General features: G+C 46.1%; 1 protein-coding gene across 1 annotated transcript in view; it reads right to left on the bottom strand.

Moving 5' to 3' along the window:
- cadm2b (cell adhesion molecule 2b) overlaps positions 1–16,303 on the bottom strand; it is a 135,714-nt gene extending 119,411 nt beyond the window's left edge. Inside the window, 1 exon segment of the mRNA XM_076281537.1 lies at positions 16,093–16,303. Coding sequence (XP_076137652.1) covers positions 16,093–16,153 — 61 coding nt within the window. The 5' untranslated portion in view covers positions 16,154–16,303.
- Between the last annotated feature and the right edge of the window lie 1,927 nt (positions 16,304–18,230).

The raw sequence follows: 18,230 nt of genomic DNA, 5'->3' as shown, positions 1-18,230 counted from the left end.
TCAAAGGAAGACAGAAAGTCGTCCATATTGTGCCATGTTATAAACATCTGAGGGGTAGCTACATAATCAAACTTGTTTTTCAAGGCAGCATCATGAACAACCTTGCTAGTATCCCAAAGTTTTGTCACTTGCCAAAAGTAGAGCTTCATATTAACCTTGGTGATAAGAACGGCTAAGAATGGCTTGTCCACCATCTGTTGGCATACACTGCTGATATGAAACGCAGTTAGAATGCTGATACATTTGGACTGGACACAAGCTTTCACAAATGGGATTTTACAGATATTGGGGTGGTGTGGCATTATATAAAGTCTAAGTAATCCTTTTAGTTGGAGGATTCAGTCAGAGGATTTTCAGATATTTTGGCGTTCAGTATTAATTCCATACCATACGTTTAAGTCGGCAAACAAGAAAATAAAATAAAAGAGTCTATCTGTATGCAGGATGGGTTCACCACCATTGAGTCGACAGCCTTGGAAAAAAATAAACATAAGCATCGAACAAAAAAAAATAAAATGGGGCCCCCAGAAAACTGCATCCCTAAAAGGCACAATGCTTCTCTGCCTTGTACTCCTGCAGCCATTTAATGAGTCTCACACTCCAGCACCCACCCTGCCAGGCAGTCAACCCAGGTAGTGTTGAGAGGAAAACCGTCAGCAGGTTTTACTCCGCCGGTGACACTCTTTGTGAGCAAGTATACATCTTCCAGCACGCGCACTTCACTAGCAGATAAACATCAGCTGTACGCGCTGATTTGCCTTATAAATCACGGTGATCAGCCCTATTAGCTGCCACCTTATCACTCTGTGCACGGAGCCACAGTCGACAGAAACAACCACCACTGCCGCCACCGCCGCTGCTGCTGCAGCTATCCAATATAAGCTCACACTCTAATCGACAATAATAAATAAACAAATGGGGGTAAATGCGTTGAGGCAGCTTTGCTCTTTCATCCTGCAACGGCGTGAGATCTAGGGCCTTGAGCGCAAAAAAAAAAAGAAAAAACGAGCGCAGGGAGCGTCTCCTACCGAAAGCGACCCCCCACCCCCAATACACACACACACACACACACACACACACACACACACACCAGTGATGGCCCCCACAACACTAGGGGCTTCATTTCACGCGAGGGGGCCGCTGAGGCCTAGGCGAGGTCTTCAAAGGCAGGCCGGCAGATGCTGGAAGGGAGAACTTTCTCTTTGGGCATCTCCTGCCCATCTGCTTCGCCCTGGCAGTGGCATTATCGGCGGGCCCTGCTGGCTGCACACTAAAGCGCACGGCGGGAAGCATTTTTTGCCCAGAGCGATGGGAGAACAGGGCGAGCAAGAGTCCAAAAAGAGGGATTAATTTTCCATTAATTAACTTGTCGATGTCTATACACGGCGCGTGAGAGATAGCATTATCCAGAGACATTGTAATTAATCATGGACATGCATGCCAATGTGTTCGTTATCACGCTATCCTAATTTTAGAGTTGTGTGGATAGACTTTTTTTTTTTTTTATTTAACACAATGGTTGTTGGCCAGAGGCAGGTAGAGCTTAAAGAATTAATGATTTATATTGCCGCCTCGCAAAAGGATTATTATATAAGGGTGGCTATGATAAGATCCGGAGCTCAATGAACCTCTCCCTGATGCAGAGGAAGCTTGAAACTCTTGCACATAGGCATTAGAAAATAAAACCATAGCTGCCGACCAAATGAAAGCAAAAGCTTAAGGAATCATGATGGAACCATTTTTTTGCTTGGTTCATCTTTTGTTTTCATCGCACATTTGTGTTTTGGTTGGCTTAACATTACGTTTGACTGCATCCCCTGATTCGTCTGTGAGATCAGTGCAAAGTGCGCTGGATTAATGCAGAACATGCACAATCCTTCCTGTGTGTGGTAGGACTGAAAGCAGGGCCAGCAGCTTCACTAATGTGCTCGTCTGACTGAGATGATGACTTAAGATGTGGTGGAGAGAGAGAGAGAGAAAGAGAGAGAGAGAGAGAGAGAGAAAGAGAGAGAGAAAGGCGCACGTATGTGGAACGCCGCATTCCCCCTACCAGACACGCGGTTTTCACTACAGCCCACTGTCTCTGTCTGGTAATAAGCCATTTGACAAAGGATGGGCAAATCCCACCAATCCTGTGAAATTGGAGCCCAGATATAAGTGACTGGCGAGGCAGAAAAAGCTGTCTTTGTGATAAGCAGTCTGAAAACTGTGGCAGGCAAGATAGTTACAGTATGGGTATTTTCAGTGTGATAAAACGCAGCATTACGGTAAAAAAACAAAAAACTAACAAGCCACATTTCTCTTTTTTCTCCTGTCATATCTGTGTAGTAGTATTTGATATTTTTTGATTGATCTATTTTCTTGATATTTTTTGATTGATATATTGATCTATCTCGTCTTTGTTGTCGGGTATTTTGATATATTTGAGATGGTTATCTGTATGGTCTTTGTGTGTGTGTTTGTGCACAGAAGAGTTGCTATTTTCATATGTCAATATTGTAAGAGTTTGCACAATTGTGGCTCTTTGGCTAACTTAGCTAAGACTTTCAACTTGTCAGCAATGGGAACTTTCTTAATTCATCCACTTGCCAAGAAAAAGAGCACTCTCAATTATTTCTGATTACATCTGATTACAGAATTTCTCTAATGTCAAATGTCAAAACCTCATCGTTGGGAACAATATCAACACTCCTGGTGTGCTCAGACTGTGGCTAAGGCTGTGCAATATTCTCTCACCAAAAAAGCTCGGCCTGCCAAACTGCTATTCTTCTTGTTTCCACTAAATGGAACGACTCTAATAACCGTACTCCATTTTGAGAAGTGCAGCCCCCCACACACACACCCCCACCACCTCCCCTGAGTCCTATGCAGTTCCCTCCACTTTTGCTTCTCTCCTCGTGGAGCATCTATCGAGATATCTCCGTGTCTGGTGCGTCAGAGGACGCCGTGGCCTGTCCTCCACTGCCCCGCTGAGATTATCCTCTTCAGGCATGCAGACCTGAGGCCTGCTTGGTCTCAACGGAGAGAGGGAGAGAGAGAGAGAGAGAGGGAGGGAGAGACAGAGAGAGCCCGGGTGTTTGGCTAAGTGCTTGCTCAGGCATTGCAGAGATGCAAAGCGCCTTTCTATGCAGATTACCTCTGCAGCTTTGGCAGATCTTTTGTTGCTGCTGTCTGATACAGGAGAGAGAGAGAGAGACAGAGAGAGAGAGAGGAGGAAAAGGTTGGCACTCTCCCTTCTCTCCCCACGCCTAAGAAGGATTCAGGAGAACATGTTGGGGGATACATCTGAATGCACTGAAGAAGAAAACAAACACAAATGACCCTGCGCACAAGAGTCAATTTATATAACAAATTCCAAATAGACTGGAGAAAACCAGAATGCAGGTAGCATTTCACATGCCTGTAGGTGTGTTAGAAGCACTCTGCCAAGGTGGGATGAAAAGCAGTGCCCATGCCAGAAGCATGAGTAAGCAAAGGTCTTCTTTTTGAACCTTGAGGCTTGTTCACAACACAGTCAAAATGTTTAAAACAAGAGATGTGCAAACATCTAATCAATAAATGGTAGCAACAAATGAGAAACTAAAGTCGGATGACCAGGAAAGAATGTCGACATCTCTTCCAGTGACATACAAACAACACGGGCTGATATTCAATACCTCTGGAACACAGAACAAGTCTCATTCAAATTGACAAGCATTCTGATCCAGGGGCAATAGAACACTACCACCCCCCTCCCCCCATCTTCAGCAGTATCCAAATACACACCATCCATCATAAGGAGGGTTAATTACTGTGGGATAATCCATAACCAATTTCCTTGACTGATGGCCCAATTAAGCATGTTTATGTCATGCTTAATAACTTACTTTCTGATGAGAAGTACTTGCAGAGGCGCGCGGCCATATTGTGCAATCAGCGTACTTAGAGCGTACAAATACACGCGGACGTCGCTGTTTGATGTCGGGCTGTGTTTGTACAGTAATCACGTCTCAAACACTGGGCTTCTCACTATTCCATGTAGCTGGTGACAGAGCAGAGGCCTTTGATGTCCATTGTGGCTGATGCAGTGTAATGAAACATTTTGTGATTACATGATGGCTTTTGAAGTAATGATGTCATTGTGGGGCATTATGCCGACGTGATAAGTTGACACGAAATTAGAGGGAGAAATTGTGCTGGCAACCAGACGATGTTGGAACGAGGCAGATAACACAGTTAGCGATGTAAAATTCTGCTAATCTTCTATGATACTCTTGAGGACTTGATAGGATGTACACTCTCTGACACCAGCTCTACAAGAACACACTTTGAGCACACACACACACACACACACACACACACACACACACACACACACACACACACACACACACTTCAGTGAGGGCAGTGGAGCACTTTTCTGTAGGCAAGTGCAGCACGATGGAGCTGATAACATTGCAAAATAAAAACCCAATTAACCAAAAGCTGGGGGAAAATGGCAAAAGAGTGACTGTTCTATAAGCACATCAAAAAGCTTGTTTAACCTTGTGATGCATTCCCTGTCCCCTAAAACCTATTTACATTTGAAAATGACAACTAAACATGCATTGTCCTTGATTTATAAACAAAGCATAACCCCCTGCTGTCCAACTCTGCTGTAACAAAATGGGGGCTCTTCAGGATAAATAAAAAAGAAGTTACATTTAAAAAAGGCTAGTGGCAAGCACACTATAGCAACTATGTTACCTATAATTTCCAGAACTCTCCACAAATAGACCCGTGACATGCAGGGGTCTTACAGAACATCTACGGCAAATTGCAAATAGGATCCTGAATCTCTGTGTTTCTGTTCGAGTAAGAGTGTGTAAAATTAGAGAGACGGAAATAATACTGAAACCCCGTAAGGGAGCAGTCAAGGTGACCAGATGTCCGAGAGAATTGTGGCATTAGGGTTCTGAACTGTGGCACGAGGGAACTGATACCTGATGGCTTTTTGTCAGGGAACCCAGTACAATGGAACTGAAACCTGACAGCTTCCAGAAAAAGGCACAGCACCAGATGAAACTAATCAAATCTAGGCACCACCTTCATTTCTTCAGTCAAGCATGTCTGTCTGATTCTTTAAAATAGTACCAAGTTATGAGATGACATATTTTTAAAACTGAAATGATATGCTCACATTAATTAGGAATGGCATTATCTATTAGGCCTCAATTGATCTGAAAAATGCTGCACTTTGATGCAGAAGAAGGATAAATCTTCTTCTTGATGGGCCGTGGTGACTTTAATCATTTGCATTCTTGGAGATGTGAACTGATGTTTAAACAAATTAATTGGGTTAGATAGTGAGAAAATTAATTAGAAAGTCTGTAGTAAAAAAATGTCAGGCTCCAAAACTTTACTTTCTGGACTATTTGACCATTGCAGAGTGGCAATTAAATACAGACAAAAAACAAATTGGGGTAGTTAAGATTTGAGCTCTGACTCAGACAATAGTTATTGACTGCTCAATGCAGATGCTGGTGTGTGTGTGTGTGTTTGTGTGTGTGTGTGTGTGTGTGTGTGTGTGTGTGTGTGTGTGTGTGTGTGTGTGTGTGTGTGTGTGTGTGTGTGTGTGTGTGTGTGTGTGTGTGGTGTGTGTGTGTACAAGACAGAGTTAGAGAGCAGGTGCGTTTACAGCTAAAAAGGATGCATTGCCAGATCTGAACAATAACAGACCTCATTATTATCAACCTTCTTTTACAGCTAGACGTGAAAATGTGAGTTGTGCATAGAGGCAGACTGACAAATGGACAGAAATACAGAGAGAGAGAGAGAACAAACAGACAGCCAGTTGAACCTCAGACATTCCTGTGACTATCCCACTCGGAAAGTGGGACCTCGGCACACAGAAATGGAAAACTACATAATGACGAAGCCAATCTCTGAACAGAGAAGCAACCCTGCTCAAAGCTGCCCCCAACCCAAAGCTGAGATGCTCATTTAAAAAAAAAAGCCTCTCAATGCTGCCTCCACTAATCTAAACCAGTACACAACAGCAGCAGCAGCAGCCCTCTCCCCCCAACAATCCCTTCACAGTGGTGCTACTAATTACCTCGTCTCTCCCTGTCAGCCTGAGAGCAAGGAGAGGAGGAAGAATAAGAAATGGAAGGAATCAGATGCAAGGAGCAAGGAAGAGAGAGAGGGAGAGAGAGAGAGAGGGAGGGAGAGAGAGAGAGAGAGAGAGAGAGAGAGGGAGAGAGAGAGACTCTGCCACTGTGTCTGCACCCCTCGGTGAACCTTGACCAGCGCGGTAAAACAGACGTATCATTTACGGCGGTTTATGACCATAATGCTCCTTCTCTCTCGCCGAAGCTGTCTGCCGACAGATTCTGAACCGCCGGCGTTACCATGGTTTCTTGCCTCTGCCGCCGATTACTGCCCGGCGTTTCCTTCAATCAACTTTTCTGCCATTTCCTCCCTCATTTCTTCCACTGTCTGTTGGACAACAGCGCTGGAGCGCACACACACACACACACACACACACACACACACACTTATAAAAAAATCTGTTGTTGCACAGGCTGTTCACTCCATTAATTGGCTTGAGAATGACGGATTCTGTGTATTAAAACTGTACGGTTCAGCTCACAAAACAGGAAGGAGCGTAAAGATTTTTTTTCCTTCTATCTAACAACCCTTTCACTTTGTCATGTATGCCACACCTGTGTAGCGCTTTACGGGGCCATTCTCTCTCATTTCCCCTTCCCTGGGGCTACAATATATATCAAAAAGGAAGAATGAAAAATGAGGAGAAAGGTTGCTCAGAGGAAATGGAGAGGGAGGGAGGGAGGGGGGCTAAAACAGAGAGAGAGAGAGAGAGAGAGAGTGAGATGGAGAGGGAGAGCGAGTGTGAGTGTGTGAAATAAAGAGTGGTCATTATCTGGGAAACCCAACTGTTCCAGTGGCACAGGTCACTTGGCAAAAAGCACGGGCGTGCCCCCGCACGTGGGCACCAGCGAGCCCAGATTAAATGCGTAATTATTTCGGCGCGCAGCACAGCACAGCGCGTCTCGGCACGTGGCGGGGGCTGTGCAGGGCAGGGCCAGGCTGGCCATGGCGGCGGTGGCGGTGGGGGCAGCAGCGGCAGTGGCGACCAGCGGCAGGGCTTCATTAGACCGCGGGGCCGAACACCGAGACAGGTCCATTTTCTATCATTAATGCAGCGTGGCCCAAACATTACGCCGGCGCTGACAACAACGTTGGATGAGATGGCCCGAGGCCCGAGTGGAGCTTGCCGGTCAACATGTCGGAGTTGAGAGAAAGGGTGGGGGGAGGGGGGAGCACCTGTCGTGTTGGCCGCCAGACTAGCAAGAGCACTGTGCATTCACACACAAACACACACACACACACACAAACTCACACACACACACACATAAACACACACACACACACACACGCACACACACACACAGACGCGACCAATTTTTTTGCAGACCCCCTCAACCCCACACCCCAGCCAACTCTCTGGTCATTACTAGTGTTGGGCATGCTAATATTTCACTGGAACTGGAATACATCTCTCAGAACTCTTTTCTTTGTAACCAACCCAGTGGAATAACAAAAACCATGCACACGTATAGATGTGGTGGCGACTTCAAAAGGATGCGCCAATTCTCTTACCTGTCTATCAGGCTGCCACATCACCCAGACTGAGTGTGTTTGAAGGCTGACTGTGAAACAACATCAACAGCAGTGGCACTAGGGTGTGTTCCCAAAAGGGGTCACTAGGGGTGCAACTGGAAAGGGGAGACTGAAGCGTGCCGCAAGTATAATTAATACATTCTCCTTTTATAACCAAAAACAGAATTCTTCGCCTGCTTTTATATGGCTTAATATATCCCTCTCTCCCCTGCCACCCACTCACTGACTTTCTCTCTCTCCTTCCCTGTCTCTCTCTCTTTTTCTATATCACTCTGTATCTCTCTCTCTCTCTCTCTCAGACAGAATTGCTCTCTTCATTCCTCCATGTACTGTATTCGCCGCTTTGCAATTACCTCCTTTTTAAAAAAGTAAAGCCTACGTCCTTCCAACTCCCACTTCACTGTCTCTCTCTCGCGCTCTCTCTCTCTCTCTCACACACACACACACACACAGACACACACACACACACAGACACACACACACACATACATGCACACACACACACATCCCACCTTCTCTCCCTCTGTCCCTTCTCTCTCTCTCTCCCCCCCAGCTTAGCAGCTTTGAGGACTTTTTTTGCAGTAAAGCTTGCTCTCTGGCTGCAAGCTTTGCCATCCCCTACAATCGGTATGCAGCTCCCGTTCGAAGTGCTGATCCGTCTTTATAAGGACATGGAGTTTCAGCGCTTTCATCCCCCCTACCCACCTCCCACCTCCCAACCCCCACCTCCAACTCCTCTACCTCCCCCAGCCCACATCGCCCCTCTCCACATCCTCCCTCAGTCTCACCACCACCACCTCCACCATCACTGGCAGCACCACCACCCGACCTTCCCTCACAAATCTGCCCACATTCACACTGTCTGCACACACACACACACACACACACACACATACACACGCGCCTCCCATGGAAGCCTGGGGGAACCTCAGAAAAGATCAAATCAATAAAAGCCATAAACATGCATCAAGTTAAGTTTGTCGCTTGCGTCTGTGTCTCTTCGTTTTCCTTTTTTTCTCCTCTCCTTTTCCTTTTAGAGCCACATGTAGACCAGCTCCCTTGGGGGGAGAGGAGGGGGGGGTTGTATTGTGGCGGTGTGGTGGTCTGCTGGGTTGATGCCGAGCACATCTCTTGGTCGTGAATAAACACGCCTATTGCCTGGGGACTGCATGTGTGACACCCATAATTTTGTAGATAGTAGCACTAGAGGATATGTTCTGGGGGCACAAGTGACACAGGCTTGCTGGCATCCACCTACTCTATGTTCTACACACACACACACACACACACACACATATACACACACATCCAGAGTGTGTTGTACTAATTGAGCCTAAGGGAAGTACAAACCCACACATTTTCATGTTATGGTGTGCGATTAATTTAAAACTGTGCACTGCCCTTAACAATTCCTCACATAAATTAAACAATTCACACACACACACACACACACAGAGAGAAAGAGAGATAGAGAGAGAGAAATAGAGAGAGAGAGAGGAGATATTCTACATCAATACTGGATTTTCACATGAGAAGCACAGCCACACAGACACAGGCACTGTACCAACAACCACTGACCACATTGCCCTGGGTATAAAGACAGGAAATGAGACCTGATGTCCATGACACACAGGAGAGGCATTAGACAGTGTCTCTGTCTAACTATATTTACCCCTCTCAATGTCTCTATCCCACTCCATACCCTTTTGTCTCCATCTCATCCTCCCTCTCTCTCTCTTTCTCCCTCCCTCCCTCTCTCCCTCCCTCTTTCCTGCTTTTGTTCTCTCGCTCTCCATTCTGGTGAGCCGGCGACATGGCCACATGCTGCACTCCTAGCCGTGGGCCTCCCGCTCCCCCTGATTAGATTAAATTGTCTCACCGAGTGAATTAAGGACAGAAATCAATTATTTCACTCCTCTGTCCCCCCGTATCGGCGTAATACGGGCTGGATATTAAGCGGGCCCTCGCCTCCGCGTGTTTAATCTTTGATTACACTTTCAATTTGAGACCCTGCGTTATCTGCCCCCATTATGTTGCCACACAAACATCGCTGAGACGCATCGTCACGCAACAGGGCGTGTGTTTTCTTTTCCCACTTCTTTGCTTCCTCCTGACGTTGCCTCCGTTAGCACACCTCTTCCATAACTGACATGCATGGCAACATCGAATCATTTGTCTCACCAATCATTTTTTGTTGTTGTGTATCCTTTTGCGGGAACCGTCAAAGCCATTCAAGGCTGACGCAGGGCATCTGACAGTTAGTGTACATGCCCACAAAGTACAGTTGTTGTTTCTTTTCTCCTGGATGCGTTCGAGCAAACCTTGTCAGCCATTGAGAGTGACATATTTTAGGAATAGCTTTCCAATTCAATATCAGTGAGCCTATTGAGACTGCTCTGAATGGACTGCCATGAGCGAATGGCAGCGGAGAGATACACAGACAACACACACAAGAACAGTAGTGGCCACTGAACGGCAGAGCGCTGCAATATCGAATATCACAAGATAACCCAAGAGAAGCGCATAGTCTGACCCTTTATTTGGGATTGCAAAGACACAGAGAGAGAGAGAGAGAGAGAGAGAGAGAGAGAAAGAGAGAGAGAAAGAGATGAGTTTGTGGGAGAGATAGAGAGAGATGGCTGAAATGGAGAGCAAGAAAATATCAAGAGAAAGAGCAGCAAAGAGGAAATAAAATAGATAGACAGATAGTGATGCAGAGAGTGAATGAAAGAAAGAGAGAAACTATGATATACAGATAGAGAGGTGGAGAACCAGAGATGTGGATGGGGGGATAGTGACAGAGAAAGGGAGAGATGGAGAGAGAGAAAGAGAGAAGGAGAGAAAGAGAGGCTATCCATGAAATAAATGAGATTCATTGTCTGTGTCCCATCCACGGCCAGCCTCTCTCCCTGCTTAAGCAGAGATGAGGGGCCAAGGAAGACTGTTTAAAGGTCAGGCCTGCGGACGGCCATGAAATGAACTTTCAGCTCCACTCCGGCCCATATATTGAATTCCACATGGACTGAGCGCAACGAGAGAAAGAGAGGGAGGTATGGAGTTAAGGGAGAGGTAGAGAAAAAAAATACATACAGTAAACCAAAACAACCTTGGGTCTACTCTAATGGTTTATCTCAGTCTTTCACAGTGTATACTGTACTGTATGTGTATTTGCCCCATGCTATACTGCCTCTTACTCACCCAAGCCCCCCATGTGACTGAATGCTTCTCCACAGTTTTGCTACAAACCTTAAAGAGAAAAAGAGGTAAGATTGCATTCTAAAGTAAAGGAGGCTTATAAGATATTATGAAGGATTTTTGCATTTCTCTTTCTCTAAATCATAATAACAATTACACATCATGCCCCTTGAACATGATGTAGCTGAAGCTGCATTCTGTCTATGTGTATTGTTTTCTGGGTAGGCTGTACCTACAGTATGTGTAGGTTTGTTTTCTGTTTCCACACCTGTTGCTTATGGTAAAACGAAGAGCCTGTCGCGAATAACGCTGAGAAATTCAGACAGTGTAGCCAATTATCTCTGCGAGGTGGTAAATTTAGTGCCTCTAACACATCACAGATAACACATTCCATTCACAACTTGTGTTGTTCGGCGACAAAGCATTTCTCATGGCACACTGTCTTAGCGACCAAGTCATTTCTATTCTTGATTGCCACCAAACAATTTTGAGCATGAAAAAAAAATATCCTCAAAAACAAATGTTTATTTTTTCCCCCGCCACTTTTCACTTTGTGAATGTCCATCTCTCCTGTACGTACTGCAGGAACTAGTCAGGCTCTCAGTCGGCAGGGCCCCTGTTGCAGGCAAAGCAAAACAACACGTTCCGAGGAGTAATTCTGAGATCACCGCGTGAGCAGGTCTCCTGAGCCTGAGGATTCACAGTTCACTTTCACGGCTGCGGGTGGTTCATGGCCAATCTGCTCTCAAAAGGCTTGTTTTAACGAGTGCTTTAGAGCATCCGCATGCTGTGGGGCTAGTCCAGCCTGCTGTTGACTGAAGTGCATCTCTCCAGCTTTTCTTTAAAAAAAAAAAAAATAAATAAATAAATAAATAACTGCACATCCAGGGATTGAAAGTACCTGTGATGTTTACTCGCCACTGGGACATCTTGTTTTTTAGAGACGAGCCACGCTGCATGGCCCCTCAACATGATGTTGGCACTCAGACTCTCAGATCTCTGAGGTATAGTATCATGAAGCATAGTGTTCGAGTGCTTGAAATATTTCAAATGTTTTGAGTTAGCATGGTTATACTGTTATAGCAACATAGCAGTTAACATATAAGATGACTCAATGGGAGCTAGTTTCCTCTCGTTGCTGTTTTATACCTACACTGGAGAGTGGATGTTAATTGTAAATTCTATAATTATAGATCTCAGATGGGCCCCACTTTATTTGGATATGCCTTCCTTTGCCATGTACCGTCTACTAATACTGATTCAACAGTAAGGAAGTATATGTAGAGTTAGGATTATTGTTTTCTGCTAAGAGAAATGTTTATTATATTTGTACATTTCTATTCATTATATTGTTTATATATTTTTTATGAAGTTTAGATTATGGGTGAGGTCAAAGTATGATTTAGTTTGGATTAATTTGAGGTATTTGATGTGTGTTTTTTTCTGTTTGTCAACACTGTGCTTTTCAACATCTACCTGCCTCTTAACATTAAAAAACAACTACAGAAAAATAACAAAAATAACCTGACAATTACTTCTCTCCATGGGGCTTTTGAAGTGCAGGGGTGGCTAACTATGAGACCTCAAGTCTGAGATAGCAGGAATCAGAAAGCATGAAAAAGAGGTAAGGATAAGTGAACGTCTAAGCTCACTTTGATTGCCAATTCATTTTTTTCCTCATTTAGCTCAATTTTAGCACATTTTTATATTTTGCTTCAGAAGCAGAGAGCACTCTTTATCTCTCAGCACATTCTTTTTCAACATCCACAGGCTCCAAACAGAATCTAATTACTGTGTCTGCTTGCCCAAAGGTAGGTGATCTTATTAACTGACTATGTCACAAAAAACGTTTATCAGTTCACTTGTTTTAATCTCCTACGGCGAACGATATATGTCCTTTCATTAAGGGGGTCTTTCATAATCATAGACTTTTAATTGCCCATGCACCTGAATTAGTTGAGGACCGCCTCAATTGTTGCCAAGGGGCTGAAAAAACTTTCAAAGTTTCCCTGAAGAAATGGGGGACACTGTGCGACTCTGCCATGTTGCTTTGAGCTCACCACACTGACAGCAGTGAAGTGTGTTGGTTGGCACTGGCAAGACATCAGAAGGGGTTTCGGCGCTAGACGTGAGGCACATCATCATCCAAGGACAACACACAAATAAAGGACAAAAGCTCCATCTCTGTCTCTGTTGTTCTCTCTCTCCTCGGGATCGTGCGTACATCAATGCAAGTTCACGCTGACCGAAAAAGAAAAGAAAAGAATACACGCACATCAGCATGCAACAATCCCTCTGCAGTCCCCTCTAATGTGGAGATAACACCAAACTGGTGAAGACATCATGAGAATATGTAGAGGAATATTCAGGGATGTGTTTGGTAGAGTGAGCTGGAAGCCCAAAAAGCTGCAGTCACAGGGTAGGGAGAAAACAGCCAAAACGAGCAGCAGGGAAACAAATCCCTACCCTTTACCCACCTACCCACCCTCCCACCCCGCAGTCCCTCCACTTTCTTGCTGGAGCTTTTTGCACCCTGGTATGCCAGCTTGCCTGATCTGAGCGCAGTCAGCCATTGGCTCCATAGACACAAGAGATGGGTGGGTGGGTGGGTGTCTAGGGTGGGCGGGGGGCTCCGGATCAGTGCCGGCAGCTCCAGTTCGTCCGAGCTCAGCGGCTTAAAAGCGTTCCGCGGCGCTAAGCCCTCACCCTTGGCCAGCAGCAACAGCAGAGGGAGGAGACAGAGGGGATGGTTTTGGTGTTAATGGTAGTGGGGTACCCCCCCCCCACCCACCCACTATCACCACCAAACACCCACCCCCTGTCGCAACGCAATGCTGGCACACGATCCAATTCTGGCTCTTGGCATGCGTTCAACCAGAGTCCTTCCTGGGCACACAAAAGCAGTGTGGCAGTGTTTTGGGATCACCTGTCCCCACAGGTCCAATTTATGCAGCTGTTGCGTAGACACCCCACCCACCCCCTAACTCCACCGATGTGGCAGGGCTGTGTCTTTTCTTGAATCAGTGGCTGAGGTGAATGGGATGCGGGGGCCCCCCTGAGGCCCGGGTCTGACTCAGGGGATGCAGGGGAGTAAGTAAGGCGGAGACGGTCGGGGGAGAGATCTCTGACCAGCCGACCCTCTCCCTGTAGCAATTAGCGGCATGCTGCTAATAGAAAAACAGTCGAGGTTAGCGCTGTTTTCTTGCAGCTAAGGTAAGCGTTCTGGAGGTAGAGAGACATCAGGGAGGTGGGCACATGCCAACACACACACACACATAAACAAAAAAGCATGAAAAGGCAGGCACGGAGGGATAGACAGGGAGGGAGGGAGCAAGACAGGGGCGCTTTCCAAAGTCCAGCGAATTTGATGCTGCAGGTGCTTTATTTACAAGCCTTACATTGCATCTCATACATCGGATGCAAAATAATGGCTATCATGTATCATTAGAAAGCTCAGCGTTCTGAAGCCACACCACTGATGGAGGCAGACAATCTGTGTGTGTGTGTGTGTGTGTGTGTGTGTGTGCGTGTGCGTGTGCGTGTGCGTGCGTGTGTGTGTGTGTGGGTGGGTGTGTATGAGGGAGACAGATTATCTTATGGATGTCTGTGATCTGTGAATGTGTGTGTGTGTGTGTGTGTGTGTGTGTGTGTGTGTGTGTGTGTTCGTGTGGGTGTGGGTGTGGGTGTGATCAACTCTGTCTATCAGCGTCTATCATCTGTACATTATGTGCTGATGGAAAGGTGTCATTGTTATTGTTAACAGAATGCCTCAGTGGAATCAACTGTTTGGTTGTTCACTTTAGAGCAACAGCCTGCATTTATTGCAGTTTAACCCAAGAAACCGACCGAAGTCTTGGAATGCATAAGAATTGCATTCAGACAAGCAGAGGTACTGCTCAGACTGGGCCAAATGAAGACAGATACCAGCAGAAACGAGCTTTTACTATCCACTTTTACACACAGCAAGAAAGTACAGAAAGTACACAAAAGGAAAACAAGAATTATCCAAACTTGTGAAGAAATAACATCTCATGTCAAGGGCATCGGCAAAGTCATTATTTATCTAACAACAAACAGAATCAATATCTCCTCAGCGACGACGGGGAAATTTATTTATTTATCTAGTGAGTTTACTTTTTTTTTTTCTCACACTGCCTTCATAGCCGTACTGATTAATGATGGACTGGTGGTCAGTAGCCTACCCTCGCCAACTGACAGTGGTCATGGGCGTTGGCTGGATGGGTGTGTCATATGGCTTTGTAAAAGTAGCTGCCAAGCACCTCTCCCTTCAAACATGTTCTCTTGACCTAACGTATGTTCGTGCACAGCATTATAACAACAAACCTCGGGGCTGCGCTAAAACAATAACGGCACTGCGTTTCATGGGCAAAAAAATAGCATAAACAAGTTCAGTGATAAAATTAGAGACATATTAGATAACTGATGCACTTGGCCTAGACGATGACTTTACAAGAAATCTGCTATAAACAGAGATGGTTAGCAGATGACGGATACAGAAAATCTTGGGCGACGACGACCCCAAGATGCAGACTACTGCAAATGCCACGTTTGGGTCAGAGCAGCTCCCCTGTACAACTGAGAATCTTGAAGTTAACTACCGAATTCGCTATTCTAGGCACAAATATAGTGAATGACAGAAAGCACAATCCCGGCTACATTTCATATCCTGCGTAGCGCATCTATTGTATATTTCTAAGACTTATACAGACAGTTAACACAAGGTGCAATTTTGCAGAATATCCGGGACATGCCTGTTCTGTGGACATTCTGTTTTATTCGCTCATGTGTCCCAATACAGTAGCCAAACATAGGCGAACATACCATAGACTCAAGTGTAAAAACAGCAACAAAACGAATGTGTCAACAGATATTCTTACTCGTGATAAATGGGCATTCACCAAAGTTTGCTGTTGAAATGCGCAAGCATTTATCACGTCTTTTCGGGTGGTCTGGTTCCCGAACTTGCGCACCAGTATAACGTTGACTGGCTCAATGCAAGTATACGTGTTCTCATTACCGAACAGTGCAATGTCATGATCCATAGGCAACCGAAACAGGATCTCTTTATGTACCTCAACCACAACTGTCCTGTGTGAAAACATGTTTCGGAAGTCTTTTACTTAATAAGGACAGTGTCCTTGCGCTAGTTATTGCACCAAGACTCCCTACCACGCCCAGAGTCCGCAAATACGGGGGTAATCTGAGAGCTCCTACCTTTAATGACAAGTCCACATGCGCTGTAAAGCATGAAGAACAAGTGCTGTTTGAAGATCATATTCGTGTCCTTTTCCCACGGCCACGTCCGACTTGCGTCTTCTCTGTGATGAGACTGGAGATTTATCCTGGTAGTGCTGATGAAGTTTGTGACTGAGGGGGGGAATTACATGGACTCCGAGCGTGAGGCAGCGACCTCGAATCTCTCCTGTCAAGTGCCCGATCCGGAGGCAGCGATACCGTCACCGTACCCGCGCTGGGGAAGAGATGCTCTCCGCGACAGAACGAGAAAGTGCCACTTCAGCCCTCCCTGCCTCTAGCGCGCCTCCGCCAGCGGGGTCCCGCCTACGCAGTTTGACAGATGAAGACGCCTCGCCAATAGCAAGCGCCTACAAATTACCAAACGAACTCTTCATGCAAAAGCAAAAAGCACAAGAACATGTTGTTGCAACAGTTCATGTAATTGATTGGATTATTTTCCTCGTCTTTCTCAGTAAGGTCCTGTTTGTTGAACTTGGTTCTGTCCTGAGATTAATAGCCACTCACTGTGCCTGTGGACACTTTTATGTACTTGCATTTGCATGAAATTAAAGACGCCAAGTGCGAGGAAAATTGCATTCACTCAAATCTAGAGTGCTCAGAAGTATTGCAACTATGACACACCGTTTATGCAAATCGGCCCTCACATTTTCCGTCCATTCGGGTCAGCGGCGTGCGTTCACATTAGTGCCGCTTCTCATCATTAGTATCGTCGATGGAACGAGTCCCAGGAGTGTACCATTTCGCAAGGGAACCCAGATCCATACGCCACACACACCAGTGGCTCTTGCTGCCGGGATATTTCACCACTTCATCATCCTCACCGCGAAGCAGATACATGTGTTTGCATCAGCCCTGGACTTTGATTGGTCATCTGGGAAATCCATCACACAGAGAAAGAACGAGGACCACTACAGATTTTTGCTAGAAGAGTTTGTGTGTGTGGGTGTGTGTGCCCTCCTCCCACCCCCACTCCCTCTGTAATTGCCGTTTCCATTGACTTCCTCACAACTCAGGATGCATGGATGGACATTCTAAAGGAAAGCAGCTCCAAATTTGATAAATTATGTTACCCCCTCCAGCAACAGTGAGTGATCAGAAATGGACCTTGCCTGTGTCAGCTGGGGGAAGAGGCTAGTTTAGCACAGCAGCACAATGAGTAATTTTCTCATGACAAGTCCTCCCATTCACTGCTAATCAGACATAACTGACTCACACCATCCGGGGCAAAATAATGGATAGCCGTGCTATTTGCCTGACAGTCGCTGAAAAGCATCCAGGTGCAGTCATTAGGCCCACCAGCGGAGCTCATCACCGGCATGCCTGTCCAATGGCGCCGAGCTCGCTCTCCATTTCCACTCGAGTAGGAGAATCCATCGCCGCACGTCGGCAGCAGTGGCAGTGCTAGAGGACTCATGGCATCCAGGTCGGAAGAGTGGAGAACATGCAGCTGGACATTAGTCTTCATTCAGCAAGTTCCCCCCCCCCTTACACACACACACACACACACACACACACACACACACACACACACACACACACACATACACACACACACACACGCACACACACACACACACACACACACACACGCACACACGCACACACACACACACACACACACACACACACACCGCCGCTTCGCGGGCACTGACCGTGAGCGTTTGGCCGAGCGGCAGCTCAAGAAGGAGGGCAAGGGGGCGAGAGCCTCAATCAGGGATCGCTCTCCGGAGCCCGTGGCAGGGATTTTACACATGGTTTAACGTGCTGCGCGCCAAATTTCATCCAGTTTAGAGCACCCACCACCAGCTCCGCTGCCACCACCCTCACCTCCACCCCCACAAGCCCCAGTGCTCCGGCTGAAAAATAGCAGCCACTGCCATATCACTCAAAATGAGCCCTGAAAGCGCAAGAGGGAGAGTATGGGAGCCATTACAAACACACACTCATACACACAGACACATACACAAACACACACACACACACACACACACACACACACACACACACACACACACATACAGTCATATCCGCTTAACAAACAACACACTCAGTGACACATACATACAGTATACACACACAGCTAAACAAATACTCAC

The sequence above is a fragment of the Alosa pseudoharengus genome, unplaced genomic scaffold, assembly GCF_046254945.1.
Source record: "Alosa pseudoharengus isolate Yale_2024_CS ecotype anadromous, Long Island Sound unplaced genomic scaffold, YU_APseudo_1.1 YU_APseudo_1.1_scf_13, whole genome shotgun sequence".
Classification (NCBI taxonomy): domain Eukaryota; kingdom Metazoa; phylum Chordata; class Actinopteri; order Clupeiformes; family Clupeidae; genus Alosa; species Alosa pseudoharengus.
This window is presented reverse-complemented; position numbering and strand designations above follow the sequence as displayed.